The sequence below is a fragment of the Clupea harengus genome, unplaced genomic scaffold (genome assembly GCF_900700415.2).
Source record: "Clupea harengus unplaced genomic scaffold, Ch_v2.0.2, whole genome shotgun sequence".
Taxonomy (NCBI): Eukaryota; Metazoa; Chordata; class Actinopteri; order Clupeiformes; family Clupeidae; genus Clupea; species Clupea harengus.
In genome coordinates, this window is record NW_024879874.1 from 1 (window position 1) to 27283 (window position 27283).

The window sequence follows — 27283 nt, forward strand, 5'->3', positions numbered from 1 at the left end:
GGGTGTCTGAAATTGCAGCTGAAAACGTCACGGCTGTCCATAGTTTCTAATCTGTGGAGCCTGTGATAGAGCACTGCCCTGCTCTCAAGAAGATGACGCACACAGGGAGAATGTGGAAGGAATATCTCCTTGAAATCTGTCTGAAAGTATAACAATGGGCAAGGGGTAGTGGAGATTCCGTGTACGTAATTAAAGAGACTATGAGTTGGCTCCCATCATGCTATGCATTAGAATGGTGTGGATAGCTGTGTTTCTGTGTTCTAAGTTAGAATTCTGTGTCTATTGCCCTCCTTTTGTGTCCAGTCTAACGTGAATGACTGTTTTGTCTGTGTGCTCTGTGGTAATGCTGTGTGTTTGTGTTGGCCCCTGTGTTAGTTAGAGTTATCTGTGCACCGTCGTTGTCTTTGTTACCTCGAGAATAGACTGACAGATATGTCTGCTATTCCTACCCTTCTCTATCTGTGTGTCCTGCTGAATGTGCTTCAAAATAAAAGACTTGAGGCCAACCAAAGCAAATTACTTTGTCTTCCACGGAGAAACCAGCTCCAACGCTACAATATTCTCTACTTCAGTGGTTTTCTTTTGTTGCAGAATATACTCTAAGCATATGAATGATTAGAAAACAATATGGATGTCTTGCAATATAATATCATACAAGCAGTATTGTGGCACGGTGGCTCAGGTGCTTGCACTGCCGCCTCACAGCAAGATAGTCATGGGTTCAATTCCCGCATGGGGCACTGTTGGCTCTGGGGGGCAGGTCCTCCCCAGACCTTCAATGCTCAGGTGGGCTATCTCCCGGGCCTTTCTGTGTGGAGTTTGCATGTTCTCCCGTGGTCACAAGGGGTTTCCTACAATAAGAACCCCAACAGAAAAAACATGCAAAAACAGAACATTCTCCTGTCCATCCCTGACCGAGACGGACTGTTCACTTGGTCCCCGGGCGCTGAGAAGCTGCCCACTGCTCCTGGGGGGTCCTGGAGGAAGGATGGTCCGAGATGGGTGAAGTGCAGAGCGTACTTTTCACATCGACCTCAGGCCTGCATGTGTTTATGTGTGTGTGTGTCCTGTGTCGCCTCCATAAAATACACATGTGTGTTGCAGTGTGCCGCTTGTGGCAATAAAGAACTGACTGAAGTCAGCCTTGTTTGTTGTTTTGTAATGTATACATGAGCAAGACTGACTGTGGCCATAGTACTTTTTTAAGGTAGCTTTCTTTGAGTCTTTGGATGAGACTCAGACACACACAAAAAATCAATGTTCTGAGGAATCTCAAGGTTTTGGCTACCTTTCTTATTGTCATCACAGCTACTTCAAATACTACATTTTAATGAAATAGATGTGGCGAAGGTAGTTATTGACTTTCTTGATTACTGATGTGGATTTTGTTCAGTGCCTTAATAACTTTACTCTTTACTTTGCTCTCTTAGCCTCCTTACCAGATGCTTGTCAGTCAGGTGCTCTGGTCCCCACACTCATTGTATCCACTATGGTCTGGAACTGCCTCATTGGATTCAAACTGGACAAGGGGGCATAGCTAATGAACAACCTTCAAAACATATGGACAGTTACTGGCTCAGCTAGTTGGTCATCAGAAAGGCTGAGGTCATGCCATCAAGACTAGTTAGCCGAATACAGACAGTAAATCTTTTACCACGACATAGGACTATGAGACGTCCTGTTCATCTTTCCATGAATTTCTCCTCATACCTTCAGAAATAACCTAATTATATCTAATATTTCTACACTCCCCATCTTTTCTAAACCCTTGAAAACAGCCATATTGATTTTGCCATGTTTTAAATTAAAAGCATATACTCACCTAAATACACTCACTGATTGGTACAATACTAAAAATAGCCTGTCAAGCTCTCTTCAGTTGCTTGTTTGCAGACTTTAATCCTGGCAAAAACTGATGCTGGGATTCATTAGTCTTTAGCCTAACCTCTCTCTGATGGCAAAACATCAACGGCTAAAAATATGAAAATCACTCGTAACAGCAGTTTTTCCAGTTTAATTTGAATTATTACATTATTATTATTATTATAACATTTTCGACTAACATCTCATGACAGAGATAAAATCTGTTCTTCTGCCATCCAGGAGAAATTCAGTCAAGACTAAAGGGTATTTATTGCACAGACAAGGTTTATTGCACTCAACATACAAACAAAAAAAAACATGTTGATTTCAAAGCATTAGGATGACCTTGTAGTAAGGATGCCATGCCTCTGGATCACCAAGTGAAAAAAATAACTCAAAACCTTTAAACACATTAACTTAAAAATATCACACTATTTTGTGTCCCCATCAGTCACTTGTGAAATACTTAATTCTCTTTCACTCTCATTCTTTCACTCTCTCAATCTCTCTCTCTCTCTCTCTCTCTCTCTCTAAAGATATCCAGGTTCCACAAAACAAGCAGCTAATCGCTCCTCTACCTCATGCCTCTCAAACATAGAAAGGTTAATATGTACCATCAAGATGAATTGATATTTCCACAACTGAGGTACAGGAAATCACTCATAAACTGTGATTTAATTTAACACATGACTGTAACACATACCAGTGCAGGAAATGTATAGATCGTTAGACTTCAGAGATTAAACTAATTGGAAAGAAGGCAGTTTTACAGTACAGTTCTGACCCTGTTTCAACATAATACTGTTAGTCTGTAAACAGCAGGGGGAGTAAAAAACAACAACGTTTAATTTACTTTAATCTCTCCAATTTCCAGCAAATCAATGTAAAAATAACATCATATAACATATGCAAATAGATCTAGGGTACATTTTTTGGTATTCCTATCAAATACTTAATATTTAATAGGGTGAATATATTTTCACAATACTGGAAATACTGACGGTTCTGTAAAGTGTGCAAGAAATGCCTAGGTCTAAAGATAGTGGAAATGTATACAAACCTGAATTCATATTAAAATTACAAACGGTATAGGCAATAGATACCCAAATATTTGTGATAATATTTCACTAAGGACAGGTATTGGGCCTACACTCTCAGCTAATATAAAACCACAGCATTAATTTAATTCTGTGCCCTTATTTGCCGCTTTGACTGAACATAAACGAAAATGTATTTAAATGTATCACCATGAAATCAGATACCCTATTCAGACAGCACACTGGAAAACTGTCATCACCAAGTGCCCTGATTCACCACATCTACAACTAGGTACTTTCTAACTTTAGTTTCTGAAAAACTTTCCGAAAGGGGTGGTGTTCGTTCAGTTAAGGTCAGGGTTAGGTCGGTGTCAGTACTTATAAAATATACAGGCATACTGTGCTTTGATTTTTGTAAACACACAGTATGTCCTATCAACAGTAGATTTAATTAAACCTGCCACATAAGGTAATGATAGCGCTACAAGAAAAAGCAACTTGGAGACAATCACACTTAAATTGATCTAAAATAGAATATTGGGCAGTTATGTTTTGCTCTGTACTACACCAACAAGCTACCACAAAACATAAAAACACTATTATAAACAACGAAAAAACAATGGTCAATTCATAAAGTTATTTTAAGTCACTAGTCAATATCACAGAAGTAGGATATGAACTTTAGAACACGTATGCTTTGGATGAATTCCTGATTAAATTAGTAAGAAATAAATAAATGTTCAGTGCTTTCATCAGTGTTAATGATTCATTAATGCAATTTCATCAGTAATATCTAGTCATTCATGATCAATAAAAATGAAACAAAAAATGTCTGCCTGAAGAAGTACTGTATATCCGAGTGCCATTTCTTTACCTGGAAAATCAACAGAACAGATTGGTTTGAGAGAGGCACTGCAAATGATCACGCATAACAAGTTTGGTGTGAATAACATAAAAGAGGAATTCTAAAATCTACTTTTCCTTCCACTTATCTGAGGTCTGTGAAGTGGCATATTTGTTGTACATGTCAGCACACTTGAAATACTTTACACCACAGGGAGGAAGTGTGTACGTGAGGAATCAGGTTTAGGGAACCTAAAGGTTGACGGCTATATTCTCTCAAAGCAGATGGAGCAGAGCAGGAAGATGGCATAGAGGAACAAAAGGCCCAGGCCCAAGCGCCGGTCCAGTTTCCAGTGGTTCAGATGGACACACAGAACCTACAGCCAGAGGATGACAACACAAGGAACGTCTTAACTTCAACCAATACAAATTGAGCCTACTAGGGAATGTTACGTACTGACTACAGTGATAAGAAAACTCATACTTACAGTGAGAAACACAGAAGCCAGGAGTAAAATGGCAGAGTACACCAGCCCCTTACTGTTAATATACACCTGATGGGAAGATAAAAAGCTGTTCAATCAAAGGCCTCAATCCATGGGAGTACATTTGAAAAGACACAGGTGGATGCTTTCAGGGGTTTAGGGCATGAGCTATGTATCTGAGGAGTATATTTCTGCATGATGGCAACTTGGATCTGGTAGCTTTATGATTTTACAGCCTCATATGTGGACATTCCATGTTAAATCAACCAGGGGTCCTCACCTCAAATTTCTAATTAAAATGTTTTTTTTTTTTGCTAGCTGCTACCAAGCAGAAACATGGTCCAGAGATAAATACCCCCAAGGGGTAATAACGACCCTATTTTAAGGCCCTTGGCTCATACATTATTTCAAGGTGAAGAAGGGAGGAGTGGAAAGGGGAGAGGGGGGGAAATAAGGAACCCCACTTACAACAGAGCCATAATTCACCACCAGCGTGCGCAGGAACCATGGGAAGCCGAGTCCCAGGAGGATGTCAAAAATGTTACTGCCAATGGAATTGGATACAGCCATGTCCCCCATACCTGAGCACAGGACACACCCATTAGCTTGTGTGCAGCTATAGCTCTGCTGCAACAGGCCAATATTGTTCTGACATTCCACTTCCTATGGATAGCCCTTTTTATCTAGTTTTTTTTAAATATTTTTGTCCACAAATCTGTTGACGAATCATTGTTGGTAAGGTAAGGTGACATTGTTGGGATTACTTCACAAATAGGTGTAGGCATTTTGCAGTTCATCAGAAGGATATCTTCAGCACAGTGTCTAAAATGGGCTATCCAAGAAAAGTGTTGCCTTTCTATAGAGATACAGTGTGAGATGAATGAGAAGTAGATATATATCATACAGCATTTGCAGGCAATAATGCTTGTTGATTTAATCTTTTAGTGTTTGATGATAGAGAGTACAACAACATGTTGTTATGATTCATTAAGTGTAATGCTATTCCTGCAGGTGCTGAATTGGATGGAAAATCCATTAAAATAAACAGGAAACTGCCAAGCGATCGCAATATGAAACAGCCCACATAACCAATACATTAGCTGAGGAAAATTGAAGAAATTGAAAAAAGAAAAGGTATGTAGGTATGTATGTATGTATGTATGTATGTATGATTACAGTTACAAGTATGATTGTATGATTTAAGACACCTTGCCGGGCAACTATGAGGCTGGCTATACAGTCAGGAACACTTGTGCCTGCCGCCAGGAAAGAGATCCCCATGACAACGACAGGAATATCCAGTGTGAAGCTGATAATGGTGACCTGAGGGCACACGGAGAGCAGTTTGTTCAGATAGAGACATGAGTCATCACTCCCCACATCCCAGACAACACCACACTTCCCCAAATGCATTTAGACAATGTTTCTATTATTGCAGCATATGCGGTCATTTGACAAGCATATATTTTAAGATTAGCAAAGCAGTTCTCCACTCAAACATGTGGTTACTGTGGAGATGTTTAAAAATGTAACATTTTAAAATATGTATGACCCTTGGTGTAATATGGATGGGTTTTCTGTGGGCTACACTAGCCTGTCCAGTCTATTGGAAAATCAGTGAGCCCTAATGTAAGAATCAGAATCAGAATCAGGTTTTATTGGCCATGTAAGTTTGCACAAACAAGGAATTTGACTTGGTAAAGTTGCTCTAAAGAAGTATATACAAGGAGGAATGCCTATATACAGGAGCTGTGAATTTTAACACAACAATAGTGCAAAGAGTGGAGAGTCCAAGAAGTGCAAGGATAAATATTTTACGGTATGAGTATGAAGAGTATGAATGTATGAAGTATGAAGGGTAAGAATGGAACATAATGTAAGGTCTCACCATCCAGACCATGAGGTAGGAGAAAATGGCGATCCAGAGGGTGGAGGCCACGAAGGTGACCATGAACCAGCGCTCCCAGCGTGGGAGCACACAGTTAGGCACAGTGCAGTAGAGCAGGACACTCAGAGGCCAGGAGAGCAGCCACTTTGCCCGCTCGCAGCGCCCCTCTGTGGATAAAAGGGGTAATCGCCTGAGTCTGGGGTTGATACAGGAACTACATATGGGATTTTGTTAATGCCTCGGGTAGCAGTCTAACAGCACTGTTTATTTCTGTCAACAGTGACAACAATTAAATGAATTCAATTGTGTCACATATTTTAGGATCAGAGTATCAGTATTCTGTGATGTAAAATGTCAGCTGCCACATGAAACACATCTCCAAGAGTCCGGAGAGTATTCCCTGCAGGACTTAAATACAGAATTACTTTTAACGCTAACTTTTTCAACCCTAATAGTACCTTAGGACTGACTTTCATCACAGATAACTGGGCCCAACTCTGCAGTTCTACAGTACCCACAACCATAAGATGTGTCCCCAGTTCAGACTGGTCTTCAACCATCGTCCTCTCAGAGAGATTAGGTTTGTACCCCCCTCCCCCAAATCCAGGCATGACGGCTGTCATGGTTGCCCCAGTTTTGAACAGTAGACATCACATTTATTATTTAATATGTAATACTTGAAATCCTAGCCAAATGTACTGTTGACCTACACTATGAACGATCAAGAACCAGTCATACTTAGTCCTGAAATGTCTTTTTTGATCCAAAATTACATTTGTTCAGGAAATGATATACAAGATCAGTCAGGATTCAGTCAACACTCAAATTAGCTGTGAAGAAAGTGTATAGGTAGTATAGGGGAATATAGGGAAACATCTTTGAATGCATGCTCAAAAAACTGCTAAATCAATCACTATGCTGTATGTAGGGTCTGTCACATGCTCAACTGAAAAATTTAAAAAGAGAACAGTCCATGTCTAGCACACTCAAACACCTATCTTGTTAACAATTCACATTCATTTGTGGTCCCTTCAATCTATTTCCATTGAGAGGTTGTTGTAAATGGCATGGCAAAAGTATAGCCTGAAGTGAGAGGAATTAAACTGATTGCCTCCATTTTTCAGAAATGCTTAAAAAATAAAGAAATACTATTGCCGCTGCAAGAGCAGTCACAGTCACCAGTAGACTGATAGAGGAAAGGATTGAAAAGACAGATAATATTTACTGATCCACAGCCAAATGTGTAAAAAAAAAAAAAAATTACATTACCACACGTCCTTGAGATGAAATTGAAATTTGCAATCTAACGGTGCAAGCCTGAAAAAATGGCTGATATTTATCAGTTATTTTCCTTACAAATGACATCCTCTGATTACATGGATGTTGCTGCCAGTGAAATAGCCTCATCATTCATGTGCCTTCTTTAAACCAATAAAGGTCTTTGTCTGCTGGTCCTCTAACTGAAGCCATTCTGGAGGGGTAAGAAGTGGACTATAGGATTAGTCATTAATCATATGGGGACCAACCATTAATATTAGTCCAGGTTAAAAAGGACAAGAGCACTCATTTAAGAATAGATAATATATTAGGCCCCATGATAAATCTATTCTCACCTGGCAGGGTCAGGGGCTGGAACACCTGTCCTTTCTCCTCTTCCTCATCCTCTTCATCATCATCTTTGGGCTGTAGGTCTACCACATTCATGGCCCCTTCCGGCCCTCCATCTTCTGCCTTCTCTTGGGGGTCCTCCAGGGGCTGCCGCTCGCTCTCCAGGGTGCTCCCGTTCTCCACTGCCCAGGGAACCCCCTCCACCCCTGGGCCATCGCAGCCTGGGGTGTCCCCAACTCCACCGCAGCTGTTCCTGATCAACCTCTGCCTCTGTCGGACCAGCGTGGACAGACATCAGACAATGAGTAGGAGAGAGACAGAGACACACAGAGAGAGGGGAGCAGATAGTACGAGGTGGTGAAAAGAGAGAGAGAGGAGGAGACGGACAGAAGCAGAGAGTAAGGAGTAAAAAGAAGGAGGTAACGTGAGTGAAGAGTAATAAGAGGTGGTGAAGGGAGAAAGGGCCGCAGCTAAAAACAGTTGGGATGAAGCAAAAAAAAACAAAAAAAAAACAGGGTAAAGATAAACACAAAGAAGAAAATAAAGACCCACTTATGTGGGCGCCAAACCACCCTGCAGAGCAAGCTTTTGGGAATCTGCATGCAGTGAAGCATGACCGAGCAGCTCAAACAGCATCAGCATGGAGTCCATGGGGCCAAGCCAGCCAAAGGGGAAATGAAACCGCATGGCAAACAGCATAATGCAGTGAGCACGACACGTGAACAAACTGCCACTGAAGACAGGCCAAGGAAGACCAACAAGTTCTCCTGGTCCAACTATCTAGTCTAGTCTTCTTGAATGAACTGAGCAGAGGCGGAATGAGCTGAAAGGCACTAATTACAGTCAAGCAACATTCATGCATTCATTTATTCATTCGCTCATTCATTCATTTATTCATTTATTCACTCAGCGTTTGGCATGACATCATGAGCGGTGATATTTCAAAGGCATTTTTCCCTCCACAGGGGTACTTTTGATCTGCAAATGAAAAGCATGGGCCAGACGACAGGGGTCCATAGCTTTCCCGCCTACCATTACAGTTACCTGGATAATACCATCACTCTGTCTTTGATCCACCAAACAGACTACACCTCGGAGGCAACATTAAAGAGGAGAGGGGTCTTCAAACGCGGCTGGACCAGGTAGAGAGCACTTGGACTGGGTGGGCGTTTGCATGGAATAGCGAGGACTAGCGGTTAACCGTTACCTCGGTGATGATCATGCGTCCGGCCATGCTGAGGCGCGTGCGGGGGGAGAAGTGCGGCGTGATCATGATACGGAGGCTTGCCTCAGAGAAGGAGAAGGTGTGAGGGTGTTGGCTCAGCATCTCATCCACCATCACCACCGGAGACTCCTGCACTGGACTCTGGCCTGAGATAGAGCGAGAGAGAAGGAGACAGAGAAAGAGAAAGTAAGAAACAAACAAAAGAAAATAAAAGAAGAGGGAAGGAACAGGGGAGAAATTGCAGAAAAAATTAACTGGGACCCACAAAACAAGAAAGGGACACCGAAAACCAAACAAGAAAGTCCACATTTAGGAAGTAAATAGCTCTCCTTGTATTACAAGTCAACTACATGGATTTGTTCATTAAGGCCTAGATGCAGGTGCATTGTTAGATCAGTTCACAGGTGCAACCTTCAGTCAGTCAAGAAAATCAAGAAAAACTAAATGAAGAGACCCAGTGGAAAAACCTTACGGTTTTCTTGTTTGTTGGCTTCTTTGGTTTTCACAGACACACACACACACGCACGCACGCACGCACGCACGCACGCACACGCACACGCACACGCACACGCACACGCACACGCACACGCACACACACACACACACACACACACACACAGAGAGAGCGAGCAGAGTGTAGTGGTAATGACTCACCTTTCTTCAGCAGAATCATGGAGGTGTCGCTGTGGGGGCCCGCCTCTCCCACGGCTCCATCTCTGCGCAGGCTGCTCAGCAGGCATGGCTGCCCAGGACCACCGCAGCGCTGCTCCACCCAGCCCCAGATCTGGCTGTTAAACCTGCACAAACACAAGCAGACAGAGGATCACATACAGACAGATAGCTTTTTTTTTAAATGGGGAAAGAGAAAATGACAAAATGCAAGAAAAGACAAAATACCTTTCATCTATGTGTATGGATGTGTTGATATGAATGCATGCATTTTATCAATTAGCTAATATCAGGCAGGTATAAAGCTGGAAAAACATGAATAAGTTATCAAAGGCAGTATGAAAAGGTTCACTCACTTCATAATTACGATATAGATCCCATACATAGAAATAAGGAGAACCGTCTCCCACCTGCAAAAGTGTTTCAAAATGAAGAACATCTTGCACTACAAAATGTCAGTCAATTACCATTAGCCTTTCATACACTTGTGTCAATACACTGCAAAGCTACAAATTATGATCTCAGTCAGTTTTATGCTGTCTTTATCATTAAGTGAATATATTATTGTACAGTCTTTTTTCAGGCAATATTTGAGCAGTAACCTTTTGGATATTTCCTAATTGCTAACACAATATAACTGGTTGCCTCAGCAAAAAAACCTATTGCTTTGCCTCAGTTCTCAAAAGATATGCCATTGTCTCAACTGTAAACACTATTCACACAGTTGTCAATGTGTAAACTTTATGCTCATTTAGTAAACAAATGCAACCGATATGAACTCAAGGCATCATTCTCTGAACTCAATGAGCATTTTTTCATGATGTAAACACTAAGCCACAAAATTATTAACACACCATAGGGGTCACCAGAGGAGGACAAGCACAAAGAAAGAGGATGAGGACAAGGAAGAGAAAGAACACAATATCAAAGTTTCAGATGAAATTCATCCTTTTCCTTCACCATGTGCTCATATGCGATGATTATGATACAGCTGGACAAGGAATGCAGCCAAACTTACAGTGCATCCATTTCCAACATAATTTGCATTGATGTACGTGTATTTGAACTGTAGACGTACAATGTAGTGCATGTAAGGACTATATTTAAACTTGTTCTCAGTGTATTTTTTTTATCAATTGAATTCCACAGTAATGGGTGACATCAGCAATTGCTGAATTATGTTTTTGTTTTGATATAACTGAAAGGCAGATTCCTTCTGAGGGTAGAAAATTCCAATACTCACCAGATTACTTTCTCATCATATATTATCTGCAACAAGAAAAGTAATACATTTATAATTTTTTTTTTGTGAAGTTACAAAAACTTATTATTTTATTATGTTATTTATAAAGGACTTTTTCTGGAGAAAAACTGAAGAAAAGCAAAATGACCATAAAATGAAATGGTGCAAAAGCTCTCATCTAAAAAGAAAGATTTTAATCGCCCAGGCTGTCTCACCAGAATCAAGGCCAGGACTGATAAAATGTAATATATGGAATCACGGAAGAGTGGCCACCAGGTGAGATAGACCGTCTGTTGAGACAATAAGACTGAAATAAGAGACTACTAGCGTTTTGTATTGGGTAGTCATGACATGTTGTAAATATACACATTACATATAAAGTGCATCAGACGGTTCATGGTCAAAACATCTACAAGAAAATGCTCATTACCTGTCCAGCAAAGATCCCACATACTCCGATGATGACCAAGATGTTGAAGACGGCAGAGCCAACAATGGTGCCCACCCCCACGTCCCCCTTAGTGATGAACACCCCTAATCACAGGGCAGACCCCAGTGTCACATTGGTTGCTAGGCTACTTATATTCTGTGAGTCACAAGATCTCATAGGTTTGAAATATCAACCATCCGGTTAGCTACACTTGTACAATTGGTCAGGAAAATATATAATATATATTTTTAATCTATTTTAATTCCTTTATCGACTTGAATATATCAACCCAAATCTAGAATTGGCACATTTGCACACCAACCAATCAAAGATGTGAAGAGCTCAGGGGCGGAGCTTCCTGCTGCCATGAAGGTGGCTCCTGCCACATCCTCACTGAGGTGCAAATTCTATGACAGGGTGAAGACAATTAGTCATTACAGCAGCGCATTAAGTTCATTTGCCACCACACGGGCAGGGGGTGAGGGAGATAATGACAGAGGGGAGGGGAAGAGTGAGGGAGTGAGTGAGTAAGAGAGAGGGAGAGAGGGAGAGAGAGAGAAAATGTCAACCCATGTGGAGGAGAGGGAGATGAATGAGTATGTTACATGTCTAGAAATATTTGATGGAGAGAGCAGTAGCATGAAGTGGCAAGCTCCTCTGTCTCCAATAAATTAGAATAAAATTGCGATCTCACCTCTGAGATTTTCTCCAGACAAGGGACGAAATAAACATCACAGACGATTGCTAGGGCATAGAACATGTAGACAGCCTGTGAGATAAACAGGGAATATGGTCAACTAAGCATGACTGCCAGCGAACAGGTATATTGCCTTGCTTATTCAACATATTTGCGTCCAGGGTATAAATATTTGTGATATTAGTTGTCAGTACACTCAGATCCACTGATGCTATGGATTAGTCTATGGTCCAGACATAGTGTATTAAAGTGCTACAATGCATGCAATGCATAATTTGTCCGATTCAATCCGCACCAGTTTTACAAGGATGGCTTAGAAAATCTTACTACAGTTTATTTATTTTGTGTCACTGCACACACACTACTTAGTTGCTCACACTAATAGGTTCTATAACGCAAAGAGTTCATGGAAACATTTGGTTGTATGACACCCACACAAAGAACATGCAGCAGCACTGCTCCATGCCTCCTCTGCTCCTTGGTGAAGACGTCCGCCGGGAACTCATGGATGTCTGAGAGAGAGAGAGGGGGAGAGCGGAGAGAAAGATTGAGAGAGGGAGAGTATTGGAAGTGAAAGGAAAGATGAAGACGCCATTAGAAACCATTAGCTGAAACCAGACTCTGAGAGCACAGGCAAACCACACCCACACAAAGATCTACAGCTTCAAGTGAGCTTTAGGAGAATCTAGAGTGTGACTGCAGATCCTAAATTATGCTTTCAGCACCTGCTGCTTGGACCCTAACAGACGAAGTTCTCCTAAAATTACACTCCCGTTGAGAGCTGTTCTGGGTCAGAGAAAATTAGACCTCTAAGTAATCTTAAAAAACTGTCCTCATCTGCAATCTCCTATAATGAGTAACTTTTGAGAAGCCATCCATTATCGCTGTCTTTTGTCAGCGAAAGCTAGGTTCTTGTTTCAACATCATATGAGACATTTTATCTCCCCCCCCCCCCACACACACACACACACACACACACACTCTTGACCCCATCTCCCACCTACTGCATGTGGACCAATTCCCCTGGACCTCCAGTCTGCCTGTCAGTGTGAATCCACTGTAAGGTAACGGCATTCCACTAAGGATTTCTGACACTTCAGTCTGATGTAGTTGTTGCCATGGAGACCCTCTCTTTTTATCCCAGTCGGGGCCTCTTCTGGCCTCAGGGGTTTCGGTGGGCAGCTTCAGGAGCCGCAAGGAGTTGGCAAAGGGACGAGGAGAGGGTACAAGGAGAAGGGTGGGCACATACTTGCCTCCACTCTACAACTGTGTCTCATTCACGACTACAGCGGGTCGTGAATAAAACAGGTATAATGTGTGTGTAGATGTATGTAGGGGAATGTGATGCAGTGAGCTGAAAAAATGAAAACGCAATAGGCTGAGGATTTGCTTTTGATTAATTTTGTTGGGATAATCAGCCATTGTGCTGCTGTGAAGCTTAAGTCGGTGGAGAAGCACTTGTTGTCTGAGTATGTCCTCTTCGCTCTGCTTTGGTAAGAGGCCTTTTTGTTGAGCATGGCAACTACGGCTGCTGACTGACTTGAGCCAACTTTCCAGCCAATTTGAAACACTCCTCTGAGCTCAGCGAGGCGGGCAAGACTGTCTCTGGACGAGACTACAGGGAGGAATGCCAACAGTGTCCCTCTCAGAGAGCTGAAATCAATACAGAAGGGCCCTCTTGAAAACCATTTCTCCACCAGATTGGGCTTTAGAGAAACGGCCTCTTAGTGTATAGATGGGGGAATAAGAGTAGTTCCCCAGAAAGAAAAAAAAAGCAACATTTATTACCGTTGGTGACCTGTGTGACAAACCTATTTACTAAGACATTCCAGTACCTTCTGTTCCCACTCCAAAATTCACAGGCTAAAACTATAGTGCACCAGAAGAGGTTTCAATTCATGCAGAGCAAATGCCTGCCTAATGGGGCAGATATATTACACAGTTGTTTGGACTTTGCTTAATATGATGTGCTTAATGAAAGCGTGCTATTCCACTACACTACTCCTTCTTCATCGGTGGATCACTCTATTTGGTCCTCTGTAATGATTGTGGTGGTTTTGCAAAGCATGCCCTCCACTCATTGATTGTGGCGGCTTAGCCAATCATCACAGCTGAGGATCAGAGGAGAACAGCACCATAATCTCTTTGCCAACTTCACTGACCATGCGTGTGTGTGTGTGTGTGTGTGTGTGTGAGAGAGAGAGACTGAGACAGAGTGTGTGTGTGTGTGTGTGTGTGTGTGTGTGTGTGTGTGTGTGTGTGTGTGTGTGTGTGTGTGTGTGTGTGTGTGTGTGTGAGAGAGTGAGTGTGTGTGTGTGTTTGTAAGAGAGAGGAGTAGTAGATGTTTGCTGATTACGAGCCTGATCAGGAAGGGGGTACGGGGGGAAAAAAGGAGGGAATGAAGTATTTCTCTAAAGTGCAACACTTTGAATGCTCAAAACAGACTTCCCTCTGTTCCGAAATTAAGCATTCTGTTGCCTAGGAACACGGGCCTCAAAGGGACTTGACTGTGGGGAAGCCAACTGTTTCTTTTACAAAATAACAGAAGAGAGACGGAAAAATAGACAGACAGAGATGAATGAACATGTTGTTTCAGGAGGGGTAAGGCGACAGTAGAAAACAGAATACAAACCTGATTCCTCTGTGTCGCTGGTCTGGTTCTCTTTCCCAATCTCCTCCGCAAGGCTTCTTCTAGACCATCCAGGGTTAGTACCCTCGGTGGAGGGATCTGATAACTCTGTAGAAAATGTATTTTAAAAACGGTTGTGGTTACTGATGTCTACTACTGCCAAACCTGCACATTTAAAATTGAATATCTATAACAGTATATTAACAGAAACCTCATCTGGACCTAAGACAATATTAGATAGCTCATCCATAGAAAGAGTGCTTGAAGTTAGACATGAATCTTGGGCCTGAGCACCTAATTCAGAGTTAAACAGTCTAATGCTGATATCTTTGCCTTGGAGTATGAACTCGTGTCACCTCTCAACACATTATTTACTGAGTAAAATCTTTATCCAGCTTCTCACTTTGGGTTCCCATGACAACCCTCTCTAAATCCAATGATGTAATGGAGGGAGGGAAGTTGGAACCAGAACAACACGCTAAAATGGACCCTCATTTGCATATGTAAACGAATCGCATCCCAAAAATAGCCTCAATTGGCTGACAGCTTACTGGTTAGCATGTCTGTCTGGATACACGTTTTACTTTTCATCCAATCAAACTGCAGAAATAGACTATAGCAATCAGATGTTCTTGACAGAGAACACTTGAGGAAACCACATGATGAAATGCACTGAAATGCAATTTTAAGTTTACTTACGGTAAGCATGTATCATTATAATGGCAAGAAGAGCTTTATTTATGCATGCATCGATGAGTGAATTGTCTAAACAGAACAAACACCCACAATGACTCGTGGGCGCTCTCTAATTGTGTGTCGAAGGAAGAGGTCTACATGGTCTCTAGGCCACATAAGCATAATCAAGTAAGCACTAGAGAAAACCAAATTTACAGTTTTCCCTTAAGCTGTCAAACACTGATCCAGTTTCAGTTTAAGGAGCTCCCTTCTATTTTTTCACTAAATTAACTTTATTTCTGTGTCCCCCACAGGACCTCATTATTCTTCCAATTATTTAGCATAACAGAGTGTAGTGAGAACAAAGGAATAGAGCTTCAAGGTGACTGAGAGGAGGGTTGTTTTTATTGCAGACACCTGAATTATTACGTTGCTCATCCAGTAGAGTCATGTAGCCATTTTGTTGCATTGCATTCCAATTTTCCATTTTCACTGACTGCAGTAAATATAACATCTGTGTTTGTTTGTAGCAAAAATATTTTGTCTTAGCGTGTTTTCCATGGGAATCCACCAAAACTAGAAATATAATTCCCATGGACAACAGATCATTTTAGAAAATTATTAACAGTACTGTATTATGTGGAAAACTTTTCCTCACATTGCTTGACATTAATTTTGAGATTTCAAATGCCGATTAAATGTTCATAACCATTTTGCCACATCATATTTTCAACCTAAGTTTAATGGCATATCTAAAGATTGACTGTGAAGGGGGGTGGGCAGAGTCCTTCCACTTTGTCCTTAATTGAACTGTCTTAATGGATAAGTTTCAACCTAGTGAGCCACAGGTGTGAAACCCAGCTGTAAAGGGGCTGTTGCTCAAGGAATAATCTCACATGTGACCCCTCCATTACCAGTCTGTTTCAGAATTTGTGTTTTGCTAGAAGGAAAATAGGCCCATGGAAATGATCAGTTAATTAAATCAGCAATGAAAAGAAAGAACGAAAAGAACTAAAGAAATAGTAAAACTTGACAAAATGATGGTAAACCGAATTGAAATGTGACGTTAACAACATTGCACTTACAGTCCCCTTAAGACGTGGTTATCTGAGACAAGTGAAAGCTAACGTGTACATCCAAAAGCACTGTTAATGATCTATCTTAACACAGCTGTCAAGTTATGAAAGCAGGCTGCCACCATAATGGTGACGTTGCTATGTGTGGCTGGGCACATGGATCTTGCACCACATTGGGCTGTATTTCGAAACAAACGGTTTTATGTGCAATTACTGGTAATTATATCTACTGACACAACAACTCAAGTTAGCGGAATGGAACGCACCTGTTACATTAAGTATTTGAGTAAGCCAGGTGAAGGCGATCAATCCAGCCCCGCAGACACAAAACCTTCCGAAGTGCCGCCTTCGTCTGGTTCCAAACGCCGCCTTCATTACGCCGCCGGCGCCAATGCTTCTCAGAACATGTCGGTCTCTACTGCAGCCTTGTTTCCCGTCTCTACTTGACCTAAAGCTTATATCCAAAGCCTCCAGTAGATCAGTTTGTTTATGTCTTCAACCACGTCTGTCGCCTCAGCATCCTCTGCTCTGCTACGATTATCTCATTCGCAACGCAGCATCTTTCCAGATGTGTTACCAGGGGGGAAAGTGCATACAGCGTTTTGTGGAATGAAATTAAAAGAGAAGGGCAGAAAATGCCGTGCGCCATCCGCCTCCTAGTCCTTGGCTATGCTGTTCACATACACTCCCTCAAGACCACTTTTTCCCCACGTCCCCTCTTCTCTTCCAATGCTCGCGTCTCCGTCACAGAGGGTGTTTCCCGTGCGCTCCCGATACCCCTTTCAATTGAACAGTAGCGCGTGGTCCTCGTCTGATTGGAGATGAAAGACGACTATGCTATCGCTATGCCCAAGTCGCGACATACACAACTAGCATACTGCTACATACCCAAACACGTCCAGACAAAATCCATAATGACTTCTGTTTATTTGTGACTATACATTCAAAATCACATTCAAATATAAAACCCATTCATGCACATTCTCAATGGCTAGGAAGAGAGAAACAATTAAATAAAACGTGCCCAAATCACTCCATGAAATAATGTAAACAAACAGAAAGCAGTTAACATGCTTACAGAGCCCTGCCCTGATAATTTAGATACAAAATAAGTCACAAAACAAGAATGATCCTTCCCCCATAGACCCAAATACATTTTAAAACCACAGTGCATTTGTCATATAATGGCACCTTGTTAGAATTGTACATAAAAATCATTTAAGACAAACAGAATTGCACATTTCCCTTCCAAAAAACAGAGGCAGATTTGGCAAATAATATCTTGAATATGAGTGTACAGAATTGTACACATCCCTCGAACATATTCTTTTGTGTTGATTATACAGATAGTGGTAAAAAAAAAATCTCCTCAGCAGGACTCATCAGTTTACAACAGTACTTCCGTTTCCACCGGTCATGAGTAACCACTTCACCCATCATGGCCTCACTGGTTCTAATGACCCGGTGACCAGGAAATGAATGCCATCTCCAGGAGGTGGAGAAGAGATGAGTGGGCAGAGCCAGCACAGGTACCACCGGGTACCCAGGCACTCCCTGATGTTGTGCACGGTCCCGAGGCTGTAGGGTCGGCGACTGGAGTGCCATTCGCGTGTGGTCTGGCCCCTCAGCATTAACGCGACATGGAAGAAGAGGAAGCCCGCCACCAGCAGGAAGCCCACCACACAGGTGTCAGCGATGAAGGCGAATGCAAAGGCCTGTGCTGTTACCTGACCTGCCAGAGAGAAATAGGGGGCTTACTGAGTTGCTAATCAATACACTTCTTTCAAAACAATTATTTGTATCCCTTTTAATTAATCTACTTTGCAGCAGTTTTTTGGATTGGATTTTACATTGCACCTGAAACCACTCCTAGTACTGCTGATTTGCTTATTAACATATCATTGGTTAAAGGTTTTGGTTTCCTTCCTTGAAGGTAAAGTTAAGGCTTCCTTGAAGTTAAAGAGAGACCACAAACAGGGGAACATCTATGAACCAATGCCATGTACACAAAACTCTTCTGGGATCTGGTGATTGGTGAAGAAACTGCATGCATAATATCATGTTTACTGAACCATTCCTGGGCCATTCTAACCCATAGGCGGAGATCCCGGGGGGGACAGAGGGAGCGTGCCCCCCCCCCCCTAACAAAGTTGACCCCCCAACAATCATTATAAACACTTAAGCAATATAGTACTCGTGCGAGTGGGGTAGGTAAGGGAATATTCCCACGGGTAATGTTCGGCCGTCTCGTCCAATCAGAAACAGCTAAATAATAATTCGATAGAACTATAATTCGATTGTTTTATAAAAATAAATAATTTAGAATAATATAGTAATATTAAATAAAAGCCTGACAACACAAGCGGTGCTAATTATAAAAGTAAAACAATGTGTTTTTTAGGTGCTGAAAAGCTCCCTGTTTCAGTCAATCAGCCCAGTACACTGTCAGATTGTGAGGAAACCAACCGAACCAGTAAAACCTCTACAAGTAAAAGCCAGTAAGTCATTTATCACACCACTTGTTCAATAAGCACAAGCTTGTAACATGAAGCCAGAAGACATTACTTCTTAACTCCACTTACGAAGTTCCCGGGACAATTCTGGCATTCATGAAAGTTCTCATCTGGGATTATAATTGTCAGGTTTTAATGGCAGGTTTTAATGGCACACACGACACACTGCAACACAGTTTGTTCTTTGTTCTTAACTTTGAACATAATTTAATAACGCTAAATAGCAGTCGTAAATCGGCCAGATTGGAGTGCTCCCATGTTCTTAGGGGCTGAATATGTGAGAAATCATTGGTGATTGCGTTCACATCAATTCTACAGACATCCTCGGATTTAAATAATTATAATAATAATAATAATAATAAATACGAGAATATTTATATCACAAACAATTACGTTTCACATTTATAGTCATGATTCTACGAGGCATCGTGATGTCCTAAAAAAAAAAAACGCAGGTGGAATAAAGCATACAGAGAGAGGGCGATGGGGCCCGAAAGCAATTTTTTCATGCCCCCCCCCAGGAATTACTCTCTGAAATTTGACCATGTATTGTCCCCCCCTACAAAGAAATGGGATCTCCGCCCCTGTTCTAACCCTTGTGCTAATGTCAAGGAGAGCACACACTGTACATTCCTGTCCCTGTTTGTAGGGATTGCTGGTGGCTTGGACAATTTCTTTGGCATAGCAGATGATGGTTTCCATTAATGTGAAACAACAATTCACCCTCAACAGAATTTCCAACCCAGGTCATCTTCCATTATGCATTATGTTTTTCATTCTTTTCCCAACAGATGCCTCCTTGCAAGATGCGGAGGAAAGAAAAACTTCCCTGGTTATCATATACGAGTTTGTGCCACGATGTTCAAGTTATGCATTACTGTACTGGACTATCAGTCTGAATGCTCTGTTGTAAAACCCCATCGCCTGCACTGGTCAATCTACTGGTCTCTTATAGGCGGTTGGTTCCTTTGGGTAGTTTGTATTCTTGACATAAAAACAGCAGATTGCCAGTAGTTTACACACTTACACTATATGCTATTAATATCGTTTTTATAGCTTTGTTCAACTATACTTCACTTGAATCATCACTCTCCATTTCCAAAACAAGATAATCCTTTCACGCATTTTCAGGAAATAACATATACATATAACTACTGTTTACTAACATCAGCTGTATATGTGTGTGTGTGTGTGTGTTTGTGTGTGTGTGTGTGTATACTATAGACTCACAAAACTGTCAACATCACAATGGTTATGATGTTGATATCTAGGCTTTAACCACAACACATCACCATATATGCTATTCTGATCACTTACCCGAGACCAGCATGATCCAAGGCACCATGAGGAGCATGATGCTGTGAAGGGTGACTCCCTCCTTCAGGATGACGATAAAAACCTCTGCGTTCATCACCACAGCATACAGCAGGCCAGCCCACATGAAGAGCAGGCAGCAGAAGAAGAACCGAAAGTTCTGGAAGCCCACACACTGGCCGAAAAACACACAGTGATGGTCACGACGGAGCACACAGACATTGCAGTCAAAGCAATGTGAACATCGTGGAGGTGTGTGTGTTTCACAGGCATAGCAGTACCTGTTGATGATTAGAGAAGGAAGCGTGATTATTTGAAAAGAAAAAAAGACTTGACAATACAAGACATATCACTACAGGTGGAACAGTTGTATTACTGATAATCTGCTAAATTGACAGTAGTCTGGACATGCCCCTAAGGACACTTATCAGTAACATGAGGAAATCCCATTCATAACTATCACAACTCAAACGAAGGTACACATTGTACAATTCCCTGCCCAAAACATCTGTAACTACAGATACAGAATTGAATTTCTAACCAACTGTCAACAGGATTAATAAAATGTAGGTTACCTCCAGCCTTGCCCCATGGCCTCTTCACCAAAGAATACTCCACGAATGCTTGGGTTCGTGTTCACAAACAACCACGCGTTCCAGGTTATGTTGCCAAGCATGAAATACTGAGCAAAAAGATGCATCGCCTTCCATATCGTTGACCATTCTGTTTTCTTTTGGTCAGCTTCAAGTGGGGCTTCCACAATGACAAGGTAACTCACTTCCGCAGTGATGGAGAAGACAAGCACCGTGTTTAAGACGATAGGCATATACTTGCAAAAGTTTTCCACGTGACACCAAAGTCTAGTCCCTAGGCCCATGTTTATCCCTTTTCAACAATTGTCTGGTCCAACAGACAAGTGCTCAACTATGTAAATCTACTATGTAAAAAAAGATATCACCTGGGAGTAGCTGATCTAAATTAATAGTTAGTGAGCTCGTAAATGGGACCTTTATAACCGACCAACGTTGATTTCGAAATCGATCGTTTCCGTTGCTCTGTTTTCTCGCATTAAAATATGATATGAACAATATTTGTACACGTTACTATAACGTACCGAGATACCGGACAACTTCTCCACTAACACACTGCCAAAACTGGCTAGCTATTCTTTAGCCAACTAGCTAGCATACTTTAGCAAGCATTAAACCCACTAGCAACACTTAACTACAATTTACAATTTATTTAATTGCTATAATAGGTATGGCATAGATGGACTGAACTGTGTGCTACAGTTTCCATTGACATTAAAAGTATCAAAATAAAATACAAGCAAGAAGTTCGAATTTAGGATAACAACTTGCTATTTTAGCAGTTTGACAGCATCGTAGAATTTCTTTGGAAACAGCAGTGTTACACTCTCCATAGTTCTCCTGTAAATGCTGATGGGGATTTTGTGTTCCGGCAAACGATGTTGGGAAAAATCGAAAATCCCGTTGCATTTCAAATGATTGTAAATCAACTGTCACTCATTATGGAAACACTAATTGTACATAAATATATTAATATGTGCACTGCAGTTTGTACCCATGAAGATATAAAGAGATTGGTGTAAATACATTATCATAATAGAATAGCCAATGTCCATGAAAACCTTTTCCAATTCAAGAGTTAAAATAAACTTTGCGCCGAGAGTTAAAATAAACCAAATTCCTAATTCGGAGGGAATATGTTTTTCTTGCGTGTATTTATTTCACTTGTTTAGCGTATTTTTGTAAATAGCCCAGTCTCATGCTAACCTCAATAAAACCGGGCTCTTTGGGTCTAGTCCCCTTTCCTTTTCTATACGGCTGTTCTTTAAAATGGGTAATCCTAACCCTAATCCTCTTTTAATCCATAGCCACCCTGGTCGACTAGTTTAACTCGGTGCAATGTAGGGATAGAAAACATGAAATATTGGCTCCAGAATGGTATGGAGAACATTTGTGGACATTTAAGAACCTATGGACACCTGGGGAAAAATACATAGCAGGTGAGGCATGGTTAAGGGTTTTCTTTTATACAGTCCAAACTGGACCCATCTGTTAAAGCGTAGACTATCTTGACCTATTCAGAAGTGCACAGTAACCTAATGTGTGCGACCTAGAGTATTGTGCTATTTGATCTGTTAGAAGTTAATATCAGAAAACACTAAATCTGTTGGTTTCCCGATTTCGTCCAATCCTTGTGAGGTTAATTACAGAAAATAATATGGATCTTGAAAGATAATAATATATCTTGAAAGCGACGGCAGTAACAATTTAGTACCAGAAGATGTCCCCCTTTTCTTTCTGAGAACACCAGAGACAATACATCTTGGTAGGCCTGCCACATAAAAACGAGCCTAAATCATGAAGCCATGGCCTCTGCATATTTCATGACTTGAACTCAAAACACATTTTACACTGAAACCATGTGATCATGAAGGACCTTAAATAATTTAAAAAATCCACTCCTGTGCTTAAAACATTTTTTCTTTTTATGCTGCCTGATTTACAGACCGCACGTGTGTCATCCAGTGAACACAAAAGATGGAGCGGCAGAACAACCTGGAAACTGTACAGCATGAACAGCACATGTGAGGAAGCTTTTTTTGATAATGGGTCTTTATTGTCCTTGTCCACTATTTAGCATTAATCTGTTTTCAACATGATTTATTATGGATTATATCTTTCATATAGTCTCCCACATCGTGGTACTTGTTCTTTGGTTTGCTTTGGGTATCCCCTGCACCATCAGCTATTATTAAGGGCAAGATCATTTTAAAGTGGTGAGTTTTCTTTTGTCACTTCCTGTAGGAGCAGGGCTGCGAAACTGCAATGCAGGTGGCTGGAGGTGAGTGAACGTGAACGGCAAGCCCACATCTACAACCGGCAGCTGCTGCAGGATTTCAACAGGGCCCAGGACACCATCAATGATCTCATGGCTCGCACTACCGCGATGAACACTTTAAGGGTAAATGCACAGAGGGCTTTAGAGAAGAGAGTGAGTGGGCATCCTCAGTTTGATTCACATGGAACTCGGGTGAAAGTAATTTCTCTTTTTTTGTTCAGGTTGAGTATGAAAGGCATGTAGAACAGTTATATCCCCAATGGTGCCAAAAACTACAAGAAAAGAGACTTTCAACACAACGCAAGGTGTGAATAAAATGTTCTGTCCCTGGAGTCTGCTTAATAATCACTGTAATCTGTTGCCATGGCATTTTGGCATCTTCGAAAGAAGATTAAACAGTTATGTGGTTACATTAGTGTGGCACTCAGTGCTGTTGTCCTCTGCCATAGCGTCTGGAGATGCACCTGAGGGAGTGTGTGAAACGGATGGATAACGAAAGCCCAGAGGCCCCCTCCTCTAATTCAGCAAGCTACTCCTTCCCATCCAACGCTCACAGCAACCACTCCGATGGGAGGCAAAAGGGTATGTCCAAGGATACTTTGTCTCCCTAATTTGTTTCGTAAGGAAGTCAACCCTTGGAGTGAGACCTCCATGCAGTCTGTTATGTAATCTATAATGTATTTTCATCTTTATCTTCAGGTCAGACCCAGAGACCGAGAAACACCCATGAGGCTGAAAGGTTTAACAAACCAAATGCTCTTATCAATCAAAATAGCTCCAATATATCTGGTTTCTCACAGTTACCATACACTTGGCTGACTCAAGTCAATCAGCAAATACCCAGGTCAGACCAAATGGTTACAGAACCCAGAGGTGCCCAGAGCTCTCATGGCATACCTCTTCCACCCTTCAGCTTACCAGCTAGAGGGGAGGTATATAACATGCATGCTCCTGTGCAGCAGGAGCCACCATTTGTGGAGGATCACCTGAGAGAGAATCCACCATACCCACAATCCCGGGCAGGGGTGGGTAAGGGACTCACCCCCAGAGCTCAGCCCAACTCATATACCTCATACCCCCCATTAGGGCTCCCCATGCTCAACCCTGCCGTCTGGCGCGCGATGGGCATGCCTGAACATAGTGGAGAGGACATCCAATCCAGCCAGGGAATGGGGGAGGGAGGGAGTGGAGGTGGAGGAGGAGGAGACCGAGGGCCCATGAGTTTTCAACCACCAAGGAGCCCTGGACGGGGGCGGAGAATGGGAATGAATGACGGGACCAACGATCGAACTTGTGAGCTAGACACCAAACCAGGTGAGGGATCAACTTCCGCCTCTTCCCTGCTCAGATCTCATGCTCCAGTTGTTTGCACACTGTTTGCATCCATTCATCTCGTTCAAAACAAGAAAAGGTTCAAATGTCTTGATTCAACATGTTTGTTTTCTGCAGTACGTCTTTCAGGTGCAGATGGTGAAAGCAGTGCAGCTAGCAGTACCTCTAGAAAGAGCAAAAAGAAGGGAAAGGAGGGGAGAGGGGCACAAATACCAGTCATGATGGAGAGAGAGGATACTATTTCACTACAGTGAGCTTATGCATTGTTTATCATTATACATACATTTTTATGTGTGTGTGTGCGTGTTTGTGTGATGCAGTAATGCTATTTAGCTTATCCCAGAGACCATCGTGCTTACAGTTTTTTTATGTTGTTTTAGGTCCTCTGCAGTGTCTCAGGCAAGTCTGGTGCCAAATCTCAGCAATGAAGTTTTATCCCGCAGCACTTACGTAGAGGATTCTTCATCTGAATCAGCAGAATCAACACCAGAACCATCAATATCCAGGAGGAGTAAGAGCACAAATGGGACACCTGGACAAACTATAGCCCAGAGAGAGGACAGGAGTATTAAGATAACCCCTGCGAAACAATTGGGTAAGGGGGCAATAACATCCACCCGAGCCCAGGAGAGGCCCCAGGAACAAACAGAGGAAGAGACAGAGGGGAATGAGGAGAGTTTGGTACCAAGTGTCAGAAATGATACAGCTGATGGAGGGGATGATGAAAGGCTGGAAACTGGTGATGAGGAAAGTGAGGAAGAGCAAATGAATGAAGAGATGGTTGGAGAAAGGGTGGACAAAGCAGAAGCAGCTGAAGAGGAAAAGTCAGGAGAGGAAGATGATGAGGAGGAGGAAGAAGAGGTATTGTCACACCCAGGGCAGCTGAAAGCAAGCAGTGAAGCGGCTTCAGACAGAGTTCTCTCAGATGGTTCACAGAAATCCCGAAATGCCAAGTCAAAGACCACCAGTAGTCCAGAAATGAACAAAGACAAGGAGGATGACAACAGTCAAATAAAAGAGGAGACATCAGCAGCAGAAGAAGAAGAAGATGAAGAAGAATATGAGGATATTGAAGAAGAAGAAGGAGATGTTGAAGATGAAGTAGAGCAACAGCCAATGTCAGCTATCAGAAAAGAGGAGAGAATTTCTAACAGGTTAAAAAGCATGTTTTGTCACACTGAATGACATACTTCTCAGTATTGTAGCAACAGCACTATGCACCTCCACCTGTGAAAAGCTGTGTTTGATAATGAAACAGTATTTGTTTTTTGTCATTATTTCCAGAAAGCATGCGGTAAATTTGGAAGATGAAGATGAAGACCTATATAATCAAGAAATTGAAGATGATGAGGATGATGACGTGATCGTAGATAATGAGTATGCACCGTCCGAAGGTCATGCATACAACTTCTTAAAATACCTGGGAGAGAAAGACGATGACGATGATGATATTGAAGGACTTCTTGCTCCTAAAGTGGAAGTGCAAAATCAAAAGTAAGTGTTGTGTGCGAGGTTGATGAGTGCCTTGCACTTTCCTTCATCCTACACGGACTTCCAATAATGGTGTCTGATCATGTGCACCACTTCTGCCTCCATCACATTAATAACAATGGTTAACAACACGTTGACATCACTGTGTTTATTCCTAGGGAGATGATACCAAAGGTCACTATTAACCCAAAAGGTAAGGTCCCCCACACTCACACACACACAAGCATCATGGACACCCCCCCCCACACACACACACACACACACACAGTTTATCTGCACACGCTGGCATTAAAGGGATGAAAAAAGGGAACTTCTTCATTCTCCCTCCTTTGCCAAGTGAGCCTGTGCCCACACTCGATGTAAATTATTCAAAACATTCTTGTAAGAATATTGTAAAAACAAGTGTACATGAATAATCTTGGAGAAAGAAAATGACTTTTTTTAAATGCCGTTGGTTTCCAAAGGCTCAGAGAGTGATTCTGGAGCAGAGGTTCCTCAGAAAAAGAATAGCCCCATGGCCCCAGAGGACGGGAATATCAACTCTGATGATGAGTTTGATCACTTTTATGACTGAGCAAAACCTTGCCTTGGACTTGGACAACACTGCAAATATGTCAATGCATGTCAAATACCCAACACATTTATGCCTCTCTGTAAAACGCACAAGTTCAAAACCCAGAAGCAATAAAAGAGAAGCACAACTCAGTAAACATGAGTCATTATTATTACTCCCTTAGAAAACAAAAAAAGAAAACGGATGTAGTAAAGGATGCAGTACTGCTGCAAAATGGTCACGCAGCAGTAGAACCTGTTTTGTGTGGGCACTATTGAATGCTGTTCAGCTTACATAAGTTGTTTGATGTGGCGATAGATGAATGAATGAAAGGAAAGCCTTACAAAAGGTAATTACAGAGGGATGAAAGATATATAGGATGCCAAACGAGTGAATCTCTCTCTCTCTTTCTCTTTGGCGCTACCTCTCATTTGTTATTTGCCTGCAGCTTATCTCACTGTCCCAAAAGAGCCGCAGGAGAATCACTGTGTAAACACAGGTGGGTAGGCCAGTGCAGAGAAGGACAGTCATTGGGTCTGCACATCAGATGGTGTGCAATGTATGGAGCTGGCAATGGCAAAAAAAGAGGATAGTTTGAAAATGTGAAGAATGAAAGCTCCCCGTAATATTTTGTAGCATTTTTAAGCACACTAATACTGAGAGGTCGGTGAGCATAATTTAAAAAAAATTTTTTTTATCATTGTGTGTTTTTATACTAGTCCACTAGTGTCTTTCATCTCCACTAAAATCCATAGGTAACTTTCAAAGCGCACAAACTATTTCTTCTTGCAGTTCTTTGTCATCTTCGTGCACAAAAGCATACTATGTTTTATTCATACAATCA

General features: G+C 41.8%; 3 protein-coding genes across 4 annotated transcripts; 1 reads left to right on the forward strand and 2 right to left on the reverse strand.

Annotated features, from left to right (window-relative positions):
* Positions 1 to 2130: 2130 nt before the first annotated feature.
* slc24a6a (solute carrier family 24 member 6a) lies at positions 2131 to 17181 on the reverse strand. 2 transcript variants are annotated; one of them, XM_042705321.1, is made up of 17 exons: positions 16635 to 17181; positions 14621 to 14725; positions 12424 to 12500; positions 11986 to 12060; positions 11614 to 11698; positions 11292 to 11395; positions 11077 to 11151; positions 10862 to 10887; positions 9975 to 10028; positions 9604 to 9746; positions 9013 to 9095; positions 7730 to 7994; positions 6117 to 6283; positions 5437 to 5551; positions 4697 to 4809; positions 4232 to 4297; positions 2131 to 4120 (listed from the first exon to the last, which is right to left on the reverse strand). In XM_042705321.1, the coding sequence occupies exons 1-17, from the start codon at positions 16741 to 16743 to the stop codon at positions 4010 to 4012; spliced, it is 1773 nt and encodes a 590-aa protein (XP_042561255.1). In that variant the 5' UTR covers positions 16744 to 17181; the 3' UTR covers positions 2131 to 4009. The 2 variants fall into 2 exon arrangements, with proteins under 2 accessions (XP_042561255.1, XP_042561254.1); XM_042705320.1 differs by having other exon boundaries at positions 8932 to 9095.
* A 95-nt stretch (positions 17182 to 17276) lies between these two features.
* zdhhc24 (zinc finger DHHC-type containing 24) lies at positions 17277 to 21615 on the reverse strand. Its single transcript, XM_042705322.1, has 3 exons — positions 20771 to 21615; positions 20199 to 20476; positions 17277 to 18100 (listed from the first exon to the last, which is right to left on the reverse strand). The coding sequence occupies exons 1-3, from the start codon at positions 21070 to 21072 to the stop codon at positions 17805 to 17807; spliced, it is 876 nt and encodes a 291-aa protein (XP_042561256.1). The 5' UTR covers positions 21073 to 21615; the 3' UTR covers positions 17277 to 17804.
* A 409-nt stretch (positions 21616 to 22024) lies between these two features.
* Positions 22025 to 26783, forward strand: LOC122130592 (retinitis pigmentosa 1-like 1 protein). Its single transcript, XM_042705323.1, has 11 exons — positions 22025 to 22224; positions 22731 to 22809; positions 23030 to 23186; positions 23285 to 23368; positions 23513 to 23645; positions 23763 to 24377; positions 24513 to 24645; positions 24776 to 25549; positions 25680 to 25889; positions 26045 to 26079; positions 26351 to 26783. The coding sequence occupies exons 2-11, from the start codon at positions 22763 to 22765 to the stop codon at positions 26458 to 26460; spliced, it is 2298 nt and encodes a 765-aa protein (XP_042561257.1). The 5' UTR covers positions 22025 to 22224; positions 22731 to 22762; the 3' UTR covers positions 26461 to 26783.
* The last annotated feature ends 500 nt before the right edge of the window (positions 26784 to 27283 follow it).